This window comes from Hyaena hyaena, unplaced genomic scaffold (assembly GCF_003009895.1).
Source record: "Hyaena hyaena isolate Hyena2069 unplaced genomic scaffold, ASM300989v1 scaffold_168, whole genome shotgun sequence".
In the NCBI taxonomy this organism is placed as follows: Eukaryota; Metazoa; Chordata; class Mammalia; order Carnivora; family Hyaenidae; genus Hyaena; species Hyaena hyaena.
The window spans coordinates 2,214,566-2,232,500 of record NW_024080800.1 but is presented as its reverse complement, the minus strand read 5'-3'; the positions used below and the strand labels follow the sequence as shown (position 1 = coordinate 2,232,500).

The 17,935-nt window shown below is 53.4% G+C and overlaps 3 protein-coding genes across 5 annotated transcripts; 1 reads left to right on the top strand and 2 right to left on the bottom strand.

The window, feature by feature from the left end:
• Window positions 1–4,751: 4,751 nt before the first annotated feature.
• On the top strand, window positions 4,752–6,792 carry TLX2 (T cell leukemia homeobox 2). The gene is made up of 3 exons (XM_039240184.1): window positions 4,752–5,151; window positions 5,542–5,779; window positions 5,929–6,792. The coding sequence occupies exons 1-3, from the start codon at window positions 4,752–4,754 to the stop codon at window positions 6,143–6,145; spliced, it is 855 nt and encodes a 284-aa protein (XP_039096115.1). The 3' UTR covers window positions 6,146–6,792.
• Window positions 6,793–7,849: 1,057 nt separating this feature from the next.
• On the bottom strand, window positions 7,850–14,691 carry DQX1 (DEAQ-box RNA dependent ATPase 1). Of its 3 annotated transcripts, XM_039240178.1 has the most exons (12): window positions 14,230–14,691; window positions 13,601–13,856; window positions 13,157–13,350; window positions 12,382–12,766; window positions 11,807–12,040; window positions 11,618–11,717; window positions 11,357–11,515; window positions 11,077–11,268; window positions 9,398–9,517; window positions 9,053–9,243; window positions 8,544–8,734; window positions 7,850–8,318 (listed from the first exon to the last, which is right to left on the bottom strand). In XM_039240178.1, exons 2-12 carry the CDS (start codon window positions 13,835–13,837, stop codon window positions 8,162–8,164), a joined length of 2,160 nt encoding a protein of 719 aa, XP_039096109.1. In that variant the 5' UTR covers window positions 13,838–13,856; window positions 14,230–14,691; the 3' UTR covers window positions 7,850–8,161. The 3 variants fall into 3 exon arrangements, with proteins under 3 accessions (XP_039096109.1, XP_039096108.1, XP_039096111.1); XM_039240177.1 differs by having other exon boundaries at window positions 11,357–11,717; XM_039240180.1 differs by lacking the exon at window positions 11,357–11,515.
• A 61-nt stretch (window positions 14,692–14,752) lies between these two features.
• AUP1 (AUP1 lipid droplet regulating VLDL assembly factor) lies at window positions 14,753–17,809 on the bottom strand. The gene is given in 13 exon segments (XM_039240183.1): window positions 14,753–14,930; window positions 15,039–15,157; window positions 15,343–15,458; window positions 15,571–15,690; window positions 15,823–15,925; window positions 16,027–16,093; window positions 16,346–16,419; window positions 16,515–16,587; window positions 16,826–17,010; window positions 17,210–17,360; window positions 17,441–17,578; window positions 17,659–17,753; window positions 17,756–17,809. Coding segments are annotated over 13 exon segments (1,317 nt in total). The 5' UTR covers window positions 17,795–17,809; the 3' UTR covers window positions 14,753–14,893.
• Between the last annotated feature and the right edge of the window lie 126 nt (window positions 17,810–17,935).

The following is a 17,935-nucleotide window of genomic DNA, read 5'->3' as shown; positions in this document are numbered from 1 at the left end:
TTCTGAAGGGAGGGAATTACTCTATGAAAGAAACATTTTGCTCATTTATCTTCTAGTAAATTGGAGTGGATAAGCAGCAAGAAGTAATGAGATTAGTGATTTTTAAATCACCCCCTTCTCACTACATCCACTGCTTACCTCCCTAGCCCAAGATATCATTGTCTGTCCTCTGGATGATTGATTGAAGTGGCTTCTTGCCTTTCCTTGCTTCAACGTTTCCATATGAATAAAAAAGGATATAAGTTTTTGAATTGCTGGCTATGTTTATTATCTGTGGTGGTTTCATGTATATATACATACGCTTTTGTACACTTTATTGTATGTTTTACCCTAAGAAGCCTGTTAAAAATAAAAAAAATCAGGTGTCTTTTCCTTAACATTTCAATAGCTTTCTTTTTCAGAATAAAAGCCCAAGTCGTTACAATGCTTCAAGGCTTTGCGTGGTCTCTCAAATCACTCAGTCTCTCCAGCCATGCTGGACCCCTCACTGTTCATTGCACAGATAACACCAAAATATACTTGCATTGTCCCCAACTTGAAATGCTCAGATGTTCAAATGGCTCCTTTCTTCTTCCAGATCCTCACTCTGTGAGGCCTTCTGTGATCACCTTAGAGAAATCACAACCCCTACCCTTTCACTTCTCCCCCTCCTTTTTTTTTTTTTTTTTTTTTGCTTTTTTTCCCTTCTTAGCGTGTATATTCAATATATATGGTCTGTTGTTTTACCTGCCTCCCCCATTAGAACATGAGCTTTGTAGGGGCAGGATTTTTTTTTTTTTCCTGTTATGTCTGCAGCTATATATCCAGTGCCTGGTGCATGGTAGGTATTCAATCAAAATTTTCTGGATGAACAAATGAATGAATGTAGGTGGTAGTGGTGATGGCCTAGATTATCAGTGGAAATGGAAAGGAAGGACCGTATCTGAAACACTTCCAAAGAAAGCATTATAGGAGGGAGTGGACAGGGAGCTTGCAAGGGAGCATGTCCTCCAGTCTGGTGGATTGTAAGGTGGCTGCAGCAGAGGCAAGCAGAGCTGGCCAGAAGGTCAGGACAGAGAGGCTGAAACACAACAAGTGTTAGAGCCAACACGGTCTTGGAGTTTTATGGGTGGATATAATAGATGGGGCTATTAGAATGAGTGAAATCTGAGCAGATGTAGAGAGAGGGAAAGCTGAAATCTGAGATCTGAGAATACTCAGTCGGTCTTCAGTGGAAAAAGCAAAGTCAGTGGAGAAAAACCATAAGCATTAACTATGAAAATCTAAAGAAGTAGATTAAGACAATATTACATAAACCAGAAGGGACATTTCAAGAAATAGCTGGTGATCCAGAAAGTAAAACATGTCAGAGAAGTCCTCAATATGGACACTGGAGCTCTTTAAAAAAGAGTGTAGTGAAACCAGGTTGTCGTATAAAAGAATAAATGATGAGGGGGTGCCTGGCTGGGTCAGTTGGTGGTAGAATATGTGACTCTTGATATTGGGGTTCTAAGTTCAAGCGCCACATTGGGTGCAGAGATTAGTTTGAAAATAACTAAAAATTAAAAAGAAACGATGAGGAAGTGGAGGCAGTGGGTGTGTGTGTGTGCTGTGGGGGTGGGGGGGGAAGGTGGTACCGGGGGAAAAGAAAAACAGAATCTCTCTTGGAGATAAAAATCTCTCTTGTACAGATAAAAGAGACCTAAGACAGCTGGGGGGAGGAAGGCCTAATCTAATGACAGAAATCGTGACACAGGAGTGGGGACCATCTCCTGGGAAAGACACTGCACAAAAAGCAGGAAGGAAGGAAAGGCACAGGCTGGGAACGTGCCTCTTCCTGTGAAGCTACAAGCTTGAAGGCCTGACAACTTAAAGAATTGGGGACCACCTGAATGCATGTAGGATATGGGGAGACAACAGATGCAAAGCAGTGTGTAGGGGAGGTGGGGGTTCTGACCTCAGGGCCTCCATCTTAGATATAAACTCGAAGGAACCACTTTTTCCAGAGAATTGGGATCAGAGATGTGGAGACAAGCAGAGAAATTCCTAGGACTGTGACTGACAGAATTGAATACACATTGTTTTTTAAATGAGGCAGTAATTTTTTCTGTAACTCCCCAGAAGACATGTGTAGATTACTGGGTTTGAGACCATTCTCCTGTCCAAGGATCAGTTGGGCAATCTCTGGGAGGCAGTGCCATCTGTGCTGACCTTAAATGGCAGGATGAACACTCAGCAGGTATACAGGTCTGCACGAGGTTACCTCTTCCTCTCTGATTGATTCATTCAAAAAGGATTTATTCACCTTGATTGGAGACACACTAGTGCCTACCCTTTACTCAGAGGCCCACCCGCTAGAGTGGGTACAGGGACTGGCAGATTCCTAACCTGCAAGCCAGTTCCTTTCAAAGTCTTTATTTACGTTGCTGGCTCCCTGGCTCCCTAGGCTCTCTGTTTTCGTTCAGGGGATCCAGCCCAAGCTGTCTCCGAGGTTTTCCCTGGATAGCTGAAGTCTCATGCTCCCTCGCGGCCCCACCTCTCTACTGCTGAGAAAAGGTGCTTCGGCTTCTGTGAAGGGCTAGGGGAGGTGATAATGGTTGTCTTTTCCACCAAGATAATAACACAGCTGCCAAATTGGCAGGATTCTCTGCCCCCCCCCCCCCTTTCAGAAGGGGCTGTTGGCAGGGTGGGGAAAGGACTGGAGAAATTGGATAGTGGAAGTGGACAAGAAATTGGGGGAGGATGTCACATATAATTAATGCCGGCCTCCTCCATGGTCCACTCCCTTCAGACTGAGGCTTCTGAGAACACTGAGGGCCTGGTGGCTTCAGTGGGGGAAAATCCACTCCCTTTTTTTTTTCTCTTCTTTATCTTCCTGCCCAGATGCCCAAATACCATGTTCCCTGGAGAGAAAAGACCCCTCATCCTGCCTCAGGCGCCGGGCTGCAGCCCATCTGCTAGGGGAAAAGGAGGGACAGAGTCTTTTACCGGGAGATTCTGGAGAATCAACTGGAAGATCTGTGCTCTTAGGGAGGCTCATTTACGAGACTTAGAAGGCATTTCGGCGTACACGGGTAACAGGCAGCCTGGAGCCTGGAGCGGAGCATCCAAGCGGGCTGGAGTCTAGGGGCTAGGGCTGGCACAGCAGGGCGGGGTCCTTAGGCCGCCACGTGTCCAAGACAGGCCGAGCGGCTCATCAGTGCCCACCCGCCTCGGAATGGTAGGAACATCCCCCTCCCTGCGCCCAGTCTCACCGGCTCGGAGGCGCCAGGGCCCCCCCGGGGCCGGGGCGGGCCGGGGAAGGTAATGTAATTCCGACCCAGCTAACCCGATTATGGCGGCCTGCACCGGGCCGGGCGGCGGCGGGGGCGGGTCTACGACGCAGGGGCCCGCCGGGCCGGGTCCCATCCCGGGAAGGACGCAGAGTTCACACACTCCCAGCTCCTGGGTCCGCAGCCAGAGGTCACAAGGTCACCGAGAGGCTTCAGTCTTTCCCCACCTCCCTTCTCTGACACACTCCAGGCACAGTTTCTGGGGCTTGGGTGGGGTGTAGCGTCTGTGAGAAATGAGGCGGCTGAATCCCCCCCGAAGGCTTCGGTGAGGACTCGCGTGTGGCCTGTGGCGATTTTGTCCTCCTACCTTTGGGGGTGGGGGGAGTGTGTGAGAGGAGAGTTTCTCCGCGCAGAGTGGAGAGGCAGAGTCCCGCATAGGTGGTCCCCTGCCGGGGGCGGAACGCCAGCCCCAAGCTCTCATCGGCCGGAGTTGGCCGGGCTTGGCTCAAGGGTCCGCTCTACATCGATTTCAGAAAATCGACACTCTCAAGAAACACAGGGCACCAATTGCTGGTGCTCCCGGAAGGAGGTAGGGGCCCTACGGCAGAGGCCGGGAGGTGCACCAGGATAGCTGGCGCAGAGAGGTTGTTTCCTGCCCTAGCCCACCAGACGCGCCCTGCCACTCCCTGCCCACACCTGTCCTCTTCCCGGGCCTCCAACTCGTCGGCGCCGTTCCCCAACCGCTTCCCATCGCAGCCAGGAAGCCACAACGAGATTGGGTCTTCGAGGGCACTGAGGCGGGGGCCACAACGAATCCGAGAGTTGGCAGGCAGGACCCATCGCGAGGCGAAGAGTGGGGGCTGTGGGAAGAGGCACCTGCGAGGAAGCCCAAGGCAGAGGCCGGCGAGGATGGAGCTGCTGTGCGCATCTCGGCTGACTCAGCGCGCAGTGGTCCATGCTCTGGCCCCTCCCGTGCTGAGCCTGGTCCCTAACACCCTTGCCACCTCCCCCCTTACCCCCACCACACCCGCTCGCCACTCTTCCCCGCGTTTCACACAAACAGGCGTCTCTTTCCCTTTAACGGGTCCGGCCCCGCCCCTGCCCTACCCCCAGCCCCCACTGCCCACCCTGTGCTGATCTGTCAGTCACTGCCCCAGCCCCAGTCGGCCAACCCTCTCCACCCTGAACTCGGGCAGAGGCCCCGGCAGCCTAGCGTCCATCTGCGCTTCAGAGACATCAAGGGCACTCCTGGGGCCCCCGCCGGTCGCGCTCCCCCGGGATGCGAGTCCCTGCGCCGACGCCCGGCAGAGGCCGGCACGGGCGCGGCTACTCCCCGTGCACAGCGATGAAGCTGTCCCGGGGGTCCCGGGGACCCGCCGCGGCCAGCTCTGCGGGCCCTTGAGGCCGTCGCCCCGAGCGCTCCGCAGGGGGCTCCCAGAGTTGCCTGGGGCGCCCTCCCCAACCGCCAAAACCTCCTGCGGTCCTCCTTGACCCAGACCCATGGAGCCGGCGGTCCTGGCCCCGCACAACCTCCCGCACCACGAGCCAATCAGCTTTGGCATCGATCAGATCCTGAGCTGCCCGGAACCCCCCGGGAGCAGCCTAGGCCCCGGTCGCGCGGGCCAGGGCCATGGGGAGAGTGCGGCGTTCTCGGGTGGATTTCACGGAGCCTCAAGCTACGGCCCCGCGGGTTCGCTGGCCCCGCTACCTGGCAGCTCCGGCATGGGCCCAGGTGGAGTGATCCGCGTCCCCGCACATCGTCCGCTGCCAGTGCCGCCGCCCGCGGGAGGTGCCCCTGCGGTGCCTGGACCCTCTGGCTTGGGCGGAGCCGGGGGCCTAGCGGGACTTACCTTCCCTTGGATGGACAGCGGCCGCCGCTTTGCTAAGGACCGGCTCACGGGTGAGGTTGCCCGACCCTCCAGCCTCTTGCCCCACACTGACCCCCTTTCCTCATCTTTGGGCGTTCTGCTCCAACTCAAGTTCCCCGAATGCTCCCTGCCCGGATCAGCCCAGGCGATCCTCCCCCAATTTATGTCTCGCGGTCGCGCTGCTTTGGAGAGGCGATGGGGAAGGAGCTGCCGTCGATGCCCGCGCCCTCCTTCGCAGGCCACAGTCCACACCGAGGGGAGGGAAGGATGAAGTTCCGGGGGCCGTCTCTTACCAGAGGGGGAGGGCCATTTCTTCCGAGGCCCTTTCTTGTCTGGAGGCCTTTGCTGATGAGAGGCCGAGCCTGGGGCACCTGGAAGGGCGGCCCTGAAAACCCTGCCTTGCTCTTTCTTCCTCCCTGTAGCCGCACTGTCGCCCTTCTCCGGGACGCGCCGCATAGGCCACCCCTACCAAAACCGGACCCCTCCGAAGCGGAAGAAGCCGCGCACGTCCTTCTCCCGTTCGCAGGTGCTGGAGCTGGAGCGGCGCTTCCTGCGCCAGAAGTACTTGGCCTCGGCCGAGAGGGCAGCGCTGGCCAAGGCCCTGCGCATGACCGACGCACAGGTCAAGACTTGGTTCCAGAACCGGCGCACCAAGTGGCGGTGAGGCGCGGGGCGCGCGACGGCTGGCGGTTGGCGTCAAGGTGGCCGCGAGGCGCGGGGCGGGTGAGGGACCTCGGGCCCCGCGGTGACGATGAGGCGCGGGGTGGGCGAGGGCTGGCTTAGCTGACACCGCGACTCGACTCTCACAGGCGCCAGACGGCGGAGGAACGCGAGGCGGAGCGGCACCGCGCGGGCCGGCTGCTCCTGCACCTGCAGCAGGACGCCCTGCCGCGGCCTCTGCGGCCGCCGCTGCCCCCGGACCCTCTCTGCCTGCACAACTCGTCGCTCTTTGCGCTGCAGAACCTACAGCCCTGGGCCGAGGATAACAAGGTGGCTTCCGTGTCCGGGCTCGCCTCGGTGGTGTGAGCGACGCCTGCCCAACCCGCCGAGCGCTCTTTTCCGGACCGAGACGCCGCTTGGAGCGCCGGCCCCAGGACCGTGGAGCGAAAAGCTGACTACGCCGTCGTTCTGTGGTAGCGGAGCTTGTGAGGAAGGGCCGCCTTTGAGGCTATCGTCGAGGGCTCCTGGGCCGCTGCGGGCTCCCGGGCCACTGCGGGCTCCCAGGCTACCGTTGCGCGGTAGCACCGTGCTTAGACGTGGCCTTTCCCGCCATTTCCCACTCAACTGTGGTCGCACCCCAGCTGGAACCCGAGGAGCCAAGAAGGCGGGACCTGCAGTATGGGAGCCAATGAGGTGAGGGGAGGGGGGCGGGCTGGCCAACGGGAGCTGCCCTTCGGAGGACTATGGATTCTTCCGAGGGTAGGTTAGTCCTGGGGTTTTGGACCCAAAGAGCAAGCTAAAGGTGGTGCTGGGATGGGACCGCGGCAGCTCGCACGCACTGCCTGGGTCTATACCAAAGGTGTGATGGAAGGGAAGAAGACACCAATGACAGTGGAATAACGGAGGAGGTGCGGGAGGGTGAGAGTCTGATTGTGACAGGAACCAGAGGGTTATCCACACTGGGCATCTCATTCTTCAACTGTAAAATAATCGCTAAGGATACCTTCCTGACTTTGAACCTCATGTTGTCGTGTGTGTTCAACCTGCTGACTCCGTCCTTCTCCTTGAGCCTCACAACGCGCCTGGGTGGCAGGCAAGAGGGATACTTATACACCCCATGAAAGAGCCAGTCTAAGAACACTAATCTGCCTCTGGTGTCCTGTGGGGACAGAGGGGAAAGGGGGAAGAAGCAGTGGATAAAATTAACGGGCCCTGTGGAGTTAGGGTGAGCAAAATTTGGCAAATTAGTAGGAATATCTGAGAAGAGTCAAAGATAATTCCAAGGTTGGAAATGTAGAGAATCAGCAGATCAATGGTGTTGTGGATAATGAAGGGGAATGGAAAGATTGGAGCCAGATAACTCTAGGCAGAACTAAATGCTAGACCTAAAGACAATACATTCTGGAAAAGTGCTGTTGGGGGAGGTTGGTTGACATCCACATAGACGTGGAGACAGAATGATGAGAACAAATAGAGTCTCTAAGGGAGGGACACTCTGAGGAGAAAAGCAGAGTTGTAAGGATTAAATCTTTCTTTCCACCAATTTCTACAAACACATTTACAATGTGAAAAATGATGGAGGATATCAAAGTTAATAGTTCAAAGGGAGAAAAGGGAATGGGCACCCAGCTGGAAAGAAAGGAAAGCATGGTGTCCCTGAAGTTGTTAGAAAAACTTTAGTTTGTGGGTGACCCAGAGGCTTCTGGAAAGCTTGTTGATGGAAAGTTGAGGGTTTAGGGATGGTTGCAATAGTCATTAGGTTTAAGAAGGAAAAGGATCTATGTTGTATGTGGAAAAAGGAAGATTTTTGATTTCTTATACCACTCTCATTCTTCCTCCCCTAGAGGCAGGAACAAGACAGAGGGAAATGAGCTTTGGGCAAGGTCAGAGACCAGCTGTAGTCAAACTGCTCATGTTCTGGGGTAGTGACAGCTCGGTCAGTCACAGCATGAAGTCTTGACCACAGGTGGGAACCAGGCAAGAGGATATTGTGGGGGAAGTTGGATGATACTGTGTCACCTCTAACTCATGGATGGTGTGTATGCTGCTGCAGAACCAAACTCAAATTTGACACAGAGAAATAACTTTTATAGGCCAAAACGAAGCACACAAAGATGGGTATGGCATAAGTTGGGGGCTTGGCAGTGACGTGTCAGTCACTCTCCAATAAATAGAAGAAGGCTAAGGAAAGGGTCCAACCATATCTATACTGTGGCTTACCCAATTCCCGCCACTCTTGGTCCACCACTTCTTGAGTCTCAGGTTCCAGGATTTACATTTGACCCTAACCTTTGGCCTTCTAAATCTGGCTGGCTGCCTTGGTGCTAGTCTGAGGGAGGATCTAATGCCTTGAGATGAACTCAGTTCCATTCCTTAGGCAGGTCACTGCAGGACACAGGCATCTCCAAACTCTTGGGTGGAGGGGGATTCACTCTCTTTTGAAGAATCTGCCATTTCTTCTCTCAGCTGGTTCAAGAGGTCTCTGCTCTCACTGGGAGGCAAGTTACTAAGGAAGTATGGAGGGGCCAACTCCACCAGCCTGAAGGAGAGATTAACAATTAGAAGATGATTTCTGTATACTCTCTTACATGTAATGCAGATTCCTAAACTTCTCATTCTGTCCACAAACCGTGACTCTTCGAATCATATGTCACTACAAATCATTAAGATATCCTCTTCTCCTTATGGCTCCTTAACTCCCCAGCCATAATTTTGGCCCCAGGAAGAGGAATGGGCAATGTAGGAGGGGTGTCAGGGAACTCACATTTGTGGTTGTATCTCAGAAACAATGGAAAGGCAGTTGTCTTTCGAAATGGAGAAATTGTGGTAAAGCACCCATGGTGGAGGTCTGGCTGGAGCCCGGCGGCTTCGGTAGCAGCAGTATGGGGAGAGCTGGGCCACATGCTTATGTGTTAGGAGCAGGTAATTTCCAGTCCCATCTGTGTCTCGGGCCACCTCGTTGAAAAGCAAAGATAGTGAGGGAATAAGTGGGGAGGTGAGGGGGAGGAACACAGTAGAAAAAAAAGGGCCGAGAAAGAATTAGGAAGGGTGGTGAGAGTATTAAAAGTAAAGTATCATCTCTAGGTGTTAGAGTCCCTGTCATATGGAATTTCCCATAGTCCCCTGCACTCCAGTGCCTCAAAAAGTTTCTTTTGGTTCTAGAAAATCCTTTGAATGGCCATCTGGACCCCAAATTCAGAGGTGGCATATAAATTTTTGATCCCTTTGCTTTATCCTCCTTTTATAACCTTCACCCCAACTCTTTCCCCTAACCTTAAGGAAGTATCCTGACACCAGTGCTTTCTGAAGGTCTCTGCGATTCTGCTCAGAGCCAAAGGCTGGCTGGGACAAGGGAAGTTCAATTCGTTGCATGAGTTCTAGGAGTTCACCTCGAAGTTTCCGGGCTTGGCACAATGCTGCCCAGTTTAATCCCCGAGCCTGGCACCAAGCCTTGTCTGCTCCACCTAAGAGAGGAAAGGGGACAGCTACAATTACAAAGAAACCCCCAAGAGAACCCCACGTTTGGTAGGGCATAGAGATCTACCAGCTGGTTGCATACTACTTCCCCTTTTTGGAAAATTTGGGATTTTATAAGAAGATACAGAGTGGGCTACTCACTCTGTGTAAAGGCTTCATATATCTGGATCAAAGAACTGTGATCACCATCTGTGTGTTCCAGGGCTCGGCGCAAGGCAGCTTCTTCTGCGCAGCATGGAGGATGGGTGAACCCAGGGGCAGCTGGAGGCAGAAACAAGGAAGGGGGTTGAGAAAGGACAGCAGTACAGAAGGAAGGGTGAAAAGGTATAAAGTGTCACTTTGGGAAATGTATTCAAAAGACATTGATAACTTCTAGGTGCTATATACTTTATTAGACATTGAACATAAATAACGAAAGACAGTCTCTGCCCTCAAGTAGTTTAGAGGCTAGTAGGAGAGATAAGCAAACTTGATCAGCACAACAGATGTGTGGGCCAATGTTTGAAATTTTGTTAGGAATTAGCTCAGTGGCGAAGGGGCAGAACATCTGAACCGTGGGCATGGCAAGGCACAGCTGTTAGTAGTGTGGCCTGTCTGGAGAACCGCAAGCACCTAGTAGGGGTAGAGAGAATGGTATGTATGGCACAGTGGCGGGAGATGAAGCTGGAGAGGCAGGTATGTGCCAGTTCACGAGATGCTGGGTGTGCTGTGCCGATGAATTTATATTCTGTCTGGAAGGTAAAGAGCAGCTGTTGGAGAAGAGTAAGAGAGTCCATGTGTTTAAAGAAGTTTACTTGCCAAGTTAGGAGGCTAGAGGAATCCAGGCTGAGTGGGGATGAGGATCTAACTCTGGCACCAATAGTGAGTTTGGATACAAATAGATGAATTAAAAAAACCATTTAGGAGATAAAAATGAAAGAACCAAGAGAGAGATTACTCTAGAATGATGGTAGTGGAGCTTGAAGAGGTAATGGCATGATTCTGTGGTGGTGGTGATGGAATGGTTTAAAGCAAGTGCTTGAGTTCATCTCTGGGCTGGGCTACTGTGGACAATTCTGGTAGAAATGTCTGTCAGGAGTTGGATATATAAATCTGAGATTCAGGAGAATGGGACTGGCAGGTAGATACAAGGTTTGGAAGTTTTAAGTATAAACATGGCACTAAAGACCACAGGTGTGCATGAACTTGCTCAGAGAGTTCAAGGAATGAGAAGGCAAAAGGGGAAAGGATGGAACTCTGAGGTCTAATTTACAGTGGATAAGCAGAGGACAGGAGCCAGGGAAGAGAGGAAGGGAATGACCAGAGAGGTAGGATGAACAGCTGGAGGAGCAGTCACAGAGGCATAGGGAGGGGGCAGTTTCAAGGTGGGAGTGGTTGGCATTTTCAAGTGTCAGAAGGTCATAGGAATAAAGGCTCAGATGTGTTCAGTGGATTTGGCCCGGAGGGTGGGATGGGACGTCACTGCTGAGCTGAGACTTGTCAGGGTTGCCGTGGGCCTAAGGCTGGGATGCTGTGCGCAGGAACACACTAGGCAGACCGGGTCAGAGGTTATTCTGTAGAGCTGTCGGGGAGCAGAGGGTGGAGGGAGAGGGGTGTGGAGCTTTAGTAATAGTAGGAGAGATTTGAGCATGTTGGGGGCAAGAACCAGCATTGGGGAAAGGTTCATGAGACAGGAGAGGGATAAGTGGTTAAGGCTGTCTTTTCGGGCACTGTAAGGGAAGCATAGGAGATAGGGCTGGCCTTTGGAGCACCAGAACATGAGAAAGGGCTGGAAAGGATTGAAGTGGCCACAAGAGCTGGAGAGACGAAGGACTTTATACCAGTGAGCATGGCGGCGAGGGTGAGCATCTCATCCACACAGTCAAACTCGCAGGAGGCCAGCAGGGCTTTGGCCAGCTCAGGGGGCAGGGGGAACTCTGATAGGATGACTCCCAGGTCTGACAGGTTCCCTTCATCATCCAGAGCTGCCAGATAGTCTAAGTCTTCTAGGGCCTGCATCAGTGCTTCTGGAGCTGGTGAGGAAACAGGGCTTATAGGGCAGGGAAGTCTCAGAGCCTGGAGAGCCTGGTCAGGCAGGACTTGGGCAGGAGGGCTGCTCACCAGGCCGGTCCAGGAAGTGACACTCCCCTGGCTCTGCAATCTGTCTCCTCTTTAGTAGTAACACCAGGGGGCTCAGATTCTCCTCACACACCCTGGGTGGGGGCAGTGGGGACGCCTCTAGTTCTAGGAAGGACTTAGGGTACAGGCAGAGGTAGGATCCTGAGGGGAGAAAAGACTTGGGAAAGAAGGCCACCATAGGTTTCTCAGGGTTTGCTTGTGGCAGCTTTTCATGTTTGACCTCAGAAGGGCAAAGGCTCTTACCTGGAGGGACCCCTCTTGCCCGAAGTCGTCTTGCCTCTGCCTGACACTTGCTGATTGGTCTCAACACTTGGGATTCTGCTCGGATCTGAGGATTGTACACCTGTCACCGCCCCCCAACCAAGGCCAAGAGAGATCAGAGTGGGCCACTTCTATCTTTAGCCCCTTCATCCCCTCATCTCTCTCACTCACACTTCGAAGCTCCAGTCCTGAGTCAATGACATGTCGAATGGAAGGGAGGGAGAAGGAGAAGTCAGCCAGCCAGTGAGTGACCACAACCTTTCTGGCGCCCAAGTATGTGTTCTCGTATGCAGCCTGAATGGCTGGACCATCTCCTGGGTGAAGGGGCAGGACTCGTGGTGGAGACCCTCTGAGAGCCAAGGGCTCAATCTCCCTGGACAAGGATTCACAGCACAGCAAAATTTCCTGAAGAGAGGGATGGGGCATTAGGCAATTCTCACCTTTTCGGTTACGAACCCTTTTGAAAAACTGATGAAAGCTGTGGACTTTCACTCTGAAAAAAGGCACATACTCATAAAGTTGGGGATGTTATAATGTCAGGAATTCACTGAACCACAGTCTCTGCCTTAATATGGATTTTAAAAAAGGGGGTGGTAGACCTCTTTATCCCAAGGTCCTGGAGTTTTTCCTTAGGACCCCAACCTCGTACATAATCCAACTCTAATGTTCCTAACAAGCATTGCTCCAACTCCCCCAGGAAAGGAAGGCGGCATACATGAGAATCTCCATCTGCAGCCCATTTTTACCTCCTCACTGGGCAGGTATACTAGCACATCTCCTGGAGTCTCCTTCGTACACAATTCAAGCACAGCTTGGCAGGCAGCTTCCACTCGATCAGTAGGGACAGTGTCCCTGTATACAGGAGTGGGACACGCACCAGGCCCACTGGGTACACGCACAATAGGAGGATTGCCCCAGAAGGCTTGGAGCTTTGGTTCAAGGGCAGGGTCAGTAACCACAACCACTCTCAAGTCCCCTGGAAGGTTTCCCAGCCTGGCATTTCGCAGTAGCCCCTGGAGCAAATCCGAGGCTACTGACCGCTCCTGAGCCTCATCCAGCACCAGCACGCCCCAGGCTCCTGTGCCGCGGGTTGAGGCCACCTCCTGTAGAAACAGCCTGTCCCAGCAAAACCTGTTGACATTGGCAGTGGGCGGAGTCAGTGTGGTCACTGACCAGCTCCAGGAGTTCAGGGGAGTGACTTCCTGGGGGTGAGGGTGGGGGCTAGGTTTTGATTATAAGGTCAGGAAAAGACCCTGTGAACCTATACTGAGACCCACAACCTCACTAATAACACTTTTTTCACAAGTTGTACTCCAGCTGGGAGAGTGGGACTCATGATAAGGGTGAGGTTGAATGTCTGAGATCCCTGGCTGGGGTTAAGAGCTTCATTCAGCAGTGTGTCATCCAAGATTTAAAAGGTGAACTGGGCTGAGGGAGCATATGGTGAGATGTCAGAGGGCTGGGCTTGTTTCTACTGGGTGAGGGGAATCAGATTTGGGTCAGGCCTGCAAGAGGCCTCACCTGAGCAGGGTGTCCGGCCCAGTGCAGTCCTCCTGGGGAATGGTGTATCCAACCTCATGACCCAGGGTTAGGTCCATCTCATCAGCAACCCGCAGGGCCAGGCTCAGGGCTGCCAGAGGGTAGGGCTGAGTGACAGTTACTTGGCCTTCCTGGAACCCCCTGGCCAATGCAAACTCTGCGCACCACTGAGGGATCTGGGATAGGGATAGGGATAGGAAGGACAACCAGTCAGCAAGATGCAGGACTTCAGTCAGAAGTGCTGGGGCACTGGCCACTTTCACCTGGGGAGTCCCCTGGTCTTTCACCAGCCACCCTGGGGCCAGTCTAACTGGTCTCCCTTTGACCACCTCCCCAATCACCCCATGCAGCCCAATCCCCGCTTTGCCTGTGGAAGGACCAGTTCTCTAGCCCCTCCCTTTTTCTACTCCCAGAATCTCCCCCAACCTGGGTGCTCTTGCCAGAGCCAGGCTCTCCAGACACCAGCACTACTCCAGAGGGGCTACTCTCCAATTGCTCCATGAAGATAAAGCGAGAAGCCCAGATGGGTAAGGCCCGGCGCTGCTCAAGCAGCTCGTAGTAACGGGAAGAGAATGGGAGCCCATCAAAGGGGTTCACAGCCAATTCAGACTCCCCGGGGCTTGGGCCAGACTCTTCTGCCAGCCCAAGAAGCCGAGAGGCCATGGTGGCTGACTGGCAGTACCTACAGAAGGCAGGGCAATGATTAAGGCTTCATATTAAATGACTGACACCATCTTTCCACCCACCCTTGATCTCCTAACCGGTACCCTCAGGTGATACTACACTGGGCGGGGGGGGGGAGTCCATCTTTCCCAGCATTTCTTGCCTGCTACAAAACAGTGGAGACCGGAGTCTGAAAGTGAAGTACTATCACAAGTGGACTATTAACCTATAGTCAGGTAGTAAAAATCCTGTAACTAACACAGGGGGCCTCCAGGGCAGCAGGAATTACGGTATCCTGTGGGAAGGTTCTGAGGAAAGCGATAATAAATAAGAGGAAGGGGGTAAGAAGTTGGGGGGGGGCGGGCAGGGCCACAAGGATCCTGGATTCAAACCTGCTTGCAGCTCTGAGACGTGTCAGGATGGCAGCCAGTTCTGGACCCACCCAGCCAGTCACCACCAACCCAGACCAAGTGAAGTGCAAAGGTAAATTCCGGCTCCACCCTGGGGCTTGGCTTAAACAGGAATCCTAGACTGGTTTTGGGGTGGGGCCATTTGCTCCACCTTATTTAACCTGTCAGAAGCCTATAAGGAAAACAGGTTCCAGACACCACACTGAGCATGTGAACTTTACAATGTATAGTGTACTTGTTAGTGAAAGGCATCTTGGGACTTGTAATTTTGCAAGCTGCTTCTTCACAAAGCTGGGCTGAACACCCAAGCTAGGGTCCAGTGGCTGTTGGTCTTTAGTTCAGTTAAACTTCCTTAATATCACTCATCTCTTGACACGAAGAAGTGATTTCAACCTTTCAACCACCTCCCACAAACCCACAAGGAGGCTCTCACCCATGTTCTTACCAAACCAAGGGAAGGAACCTGCTCAGTAGGTTTTTGAGACCCAGAGAGGCAACAGATACCTTGAGTGAAAACCCTGAATTTAATGTGATTTTGGGGGGAGCCCCATCCCTCCCTTTTTACCACCCGCCCTTTCAGCCTGTTTTAAGTTGGGTGAGGGCTGCCCCCAGTCTCCGTCCTGCGGCTCTGGGTGCCACCGTGTGCTTAGTCAGCCTCCTGGGCCCGTCTCTCTGTGAATCTCCTGCGAGACATAGGAAGAAAACATTGTGTGGGCTTTGTCATATTGGCCCTATAATTAGCTCTCTTCTCCAACCTGACCCTTCTGCCCACTGTCCCCTAAGTCCCTCACCTTCTCGCGTATTCATATAGTGCCTGCTTGCGCTCCTGTAGGCTCTCCTGCCGGGCCCAGGAGGACTTGGCAAATGTGAGGGCTGTGGGTTGAGGGGTCACCGGGCCAGAGCTGGGGAACTGAGGTGATCACAATGTCAGAGGACTTGCGAAGTCATCATCACTAAACACGCATCGAATGCCTACTTTGCAAGAGAGGCACTGTGCTAGGGTCTCAGGATCAAAAAAGAGATATCAAGGAAAGGGAGTACATAGACTGCCCCTACCCACCCAAGTCCTGGACCTAACCATTTCCTGGGTCTCACCTTGGGAGCGGAGGCTGTGGAAAGGGACTGGGTCCCTTCAGTGATATCTTCAGGCATGAATGCTACAGCTCCCTCAAGCAGATTTGTGATGGTCAAATCTACACAGCCAGTTCTGGCTGGGGAGAAGGAAAGAGAGAAGGGAGTCTGTTTCCCTGTTCACCTTCTCCCCTCACCACCCATTATTTCTCTCTGTGCCTGTCTCTTGTGTGAGGCTACCCTTTCCCATACCCAGGTCTCTCTGGATGACGCCCAGTGGCACATGGGGTAAAACCTCCTTGACTCTCTGAGCCAGAGTTGCCAGCTGCACATCAGGAGAAGGGCCAGGGGAGGGAGGGAAAGAAGACTGGGCTGCAAAAAAGAAATCCGAAACATGGTGAGTGGAGAACTTGGAGGAAGGAGAGGCTGACTAGCACAGGAATAGGAAGGAAATCACAATAGGCTGTAAAACCCCAAAAAACTTTGTGTACAGAGACCACATACCTGAGTGCGGGCGCAATCTGGGGTGTCTTTGTCGTTTCATGTGCTCTGCTTTGTCTGCTGGAGTGAGTCGTGTCCCTGTCTGGCCCAATTCTTTGGCCAACAGCTAGGGAGAGTTGGAAGGTTGGAAGTGTTAAGGTCTAAAGACTTCCTTCTCCTACTTTTAAGGAAAAACCCCACTCCCACCCTGCCTGTGTACCCTACCACCTGTTGTACACGGAGGGCAAACTCCTCATTCCCCTCCCCTAGCTGGCGATGAACAGGACGGAGCCATCTGCAAAAAATAAAAAAAATCCAGGACCATGTTGAGTGCACCTGGGGTACAATCTGTCATCCTCTCCCCATTTTGATACTTCTTTTCACGGAACAGTTGTGATTAGGGTGGGGAGACAATAAACACTTTGTATTGCCCCTGTGATGGAATCTTGATACTAAAAGATCTGCAAACGGACAAAGAAGGAAGAGACAACCTCTTCAAGGAAGAGGTGAGCTTCTCCTGGCCACCAAAAAAGAAGACAGTTAATACCTTACTTGATACACGGTGAAAGGGACGAAAAGTGACCACAGCAGTTCTGAGACCCAGGAGGCATCGGACACGGTCTGAAGGGAGGGCATGAAATGAGGTCTAAGCCTCGGCCAGGAATGGGAAATTTACCCTCCAAGCCCCAGAGATTCCCTGTCCAACACGCACTCACCACAGAGACTAGGGGTCTCTGGACTCTCAGGGTAAGAGGTTGTACCACATCCTGAATAGAAAATGGCCAGGAACTAGAAGAGGGAAGAGAGAGTAGGATGGGATTCTAGCCAGCCTTACTTAGAACAGAAAACTATCAAACTGTACAAGTAGATAAATGAAGAATAAAGAGATATAAGGGGAAAGAACTAAAAGTGAACAGAAAGGAAATCAACTAGGAGGGAGGGGGGTAGGGCTGAAAACTGTGAAAACTCAAGGGCCCACAAGCCTGACCACCTACCCAGCTGGAGACCCATACCTGTGCTCACCCACCTGAAGTGTAGCAGCCCCTCACGGCCATTGGTGGCCTCTTCCTCAGGGAAAAGCAGCAGAGGGGTCGGGGGAAGCCTCGTGGAAGCACAGAATCTCTTAAGTGACTCCACCAACTCCCCCCGCCCATCCATCTCCATGAAGCCCCGAGACCAGCATACAAAGCTTGGAGGACTATTGAGTAGAGGCTGGAAATGGGAAGAAGAGAAAGCAAGAAAGGAAAATTGGGAAGTGAGAAAAACTGACATATGGGGTAGAGAAGCGGGATTAGGGGTAAGGCTCAGTATTTCGTGGTCCCCAAGGGAAACCCGGGCGGGCAAAGGGGAACCTTGGGCTGGGCCCCAGGGAACCGCCCCACGGAACTCTCGGCTTCGCCCCTCCACTCACGGTGCTACAGCTGGTGAGCAGGTTGACTATGTTGTGGTCAAAAGGTGTCACATGGTTGGAAATGAGGACCCTGACGCGATGATCCCGGAGTCCGGAGTCCTCCTGCCGGGCCACGAGCCCCAGCACCGCACACATGGTCCGCACCACGAACCTGGCAGTAGCAGGCAGTGGTGACTTCACGGCCTCGGACCGGGCCCAGTCCTGACCCCCCCGGAATCCCTGGGTTGTTACCTGCGAAGGACGCTGTCTGGCAGAGCGCAGCTGACCAGGAAGACGTGGATCCCAAGGAAGAGCCGCAGTACGAGGAGGCAGAACCCGACGGGAGCGTAAAGAAGCAGCGCGAGGAGCAGGAAGCCGTCACCCGGGAGCCTGGGGGCGAGAGGCGGGGTGATCGGGCGCCGAAGGCCGGGTGGATGCGGGAGCCAACCTTCTCCCGCGAGGGCTCTTACCGGTGCGAATCAAAGAGCCGCTCCGGCCCCAACGCCGGGGAAGGCTCCATCGCTGCTGCTTTAGGGCTGTTTATCCGCCGCCGCCATCTTCGCGCCCTGCCGCAGGGAATCCTGGGAAGGCGGAGTCTTCGGGCATCCGCCCAGGGTGCCGGCACCCGAAATCTTGAGGCGCCCCGGAAGGGCTAGCGGTCCCATCATGCCTCGCGGGCCCTTGGGCCACCTCATTACTAGCGTCCCGCGGGGACCACAATTCCCGGCATTCACGGGGCGGAGGCGG

Coding starts and splice junctions, on each gene's coding strand:
- TLX2 (XM_039240184.1), top strand. CDS start 4,752: ATGGAGCCGGCGGTCCTGGCCCCGCACAACCTCCCGCACCACGAGCCA. Junction 5,152..5,541: donor TGCTAAGGACCGGCTCACGG/GTGAGGTTGCCC, acceptor TCCTCCCTGTAG/CCGCACTGTCGCCCTTCTCC. Junction 5,780..5,928: donor AACCGGCGCACCAAGTGGCG/GTGAGGCGCGGG, acceptor CGACTCTCACAG/GCGCCAGACGGCGGAGGAAC.
- DQX1 (XM_039240177.1), bottom strand. CDS start 13,837: ATGGCCTCTCGGCTTCTTGGGCTGGCAGAAGAGTCTGGCCCAAGCCCC. Junction 12,767..13,156: donor GGGCCGGACACCCTGCTCAG/GTGAGGCCTCTT, acceptor CAATGTCAACAG/GTTTTGCTGGGACAGGCTGT. Junction 11,718..11,806: donor CAGGACTGGAGCTTCGAAGT/GTGAGTGAGAGA, acceptor GGGCGGTGACAG/GTGTACAATCCTCAGATCCG.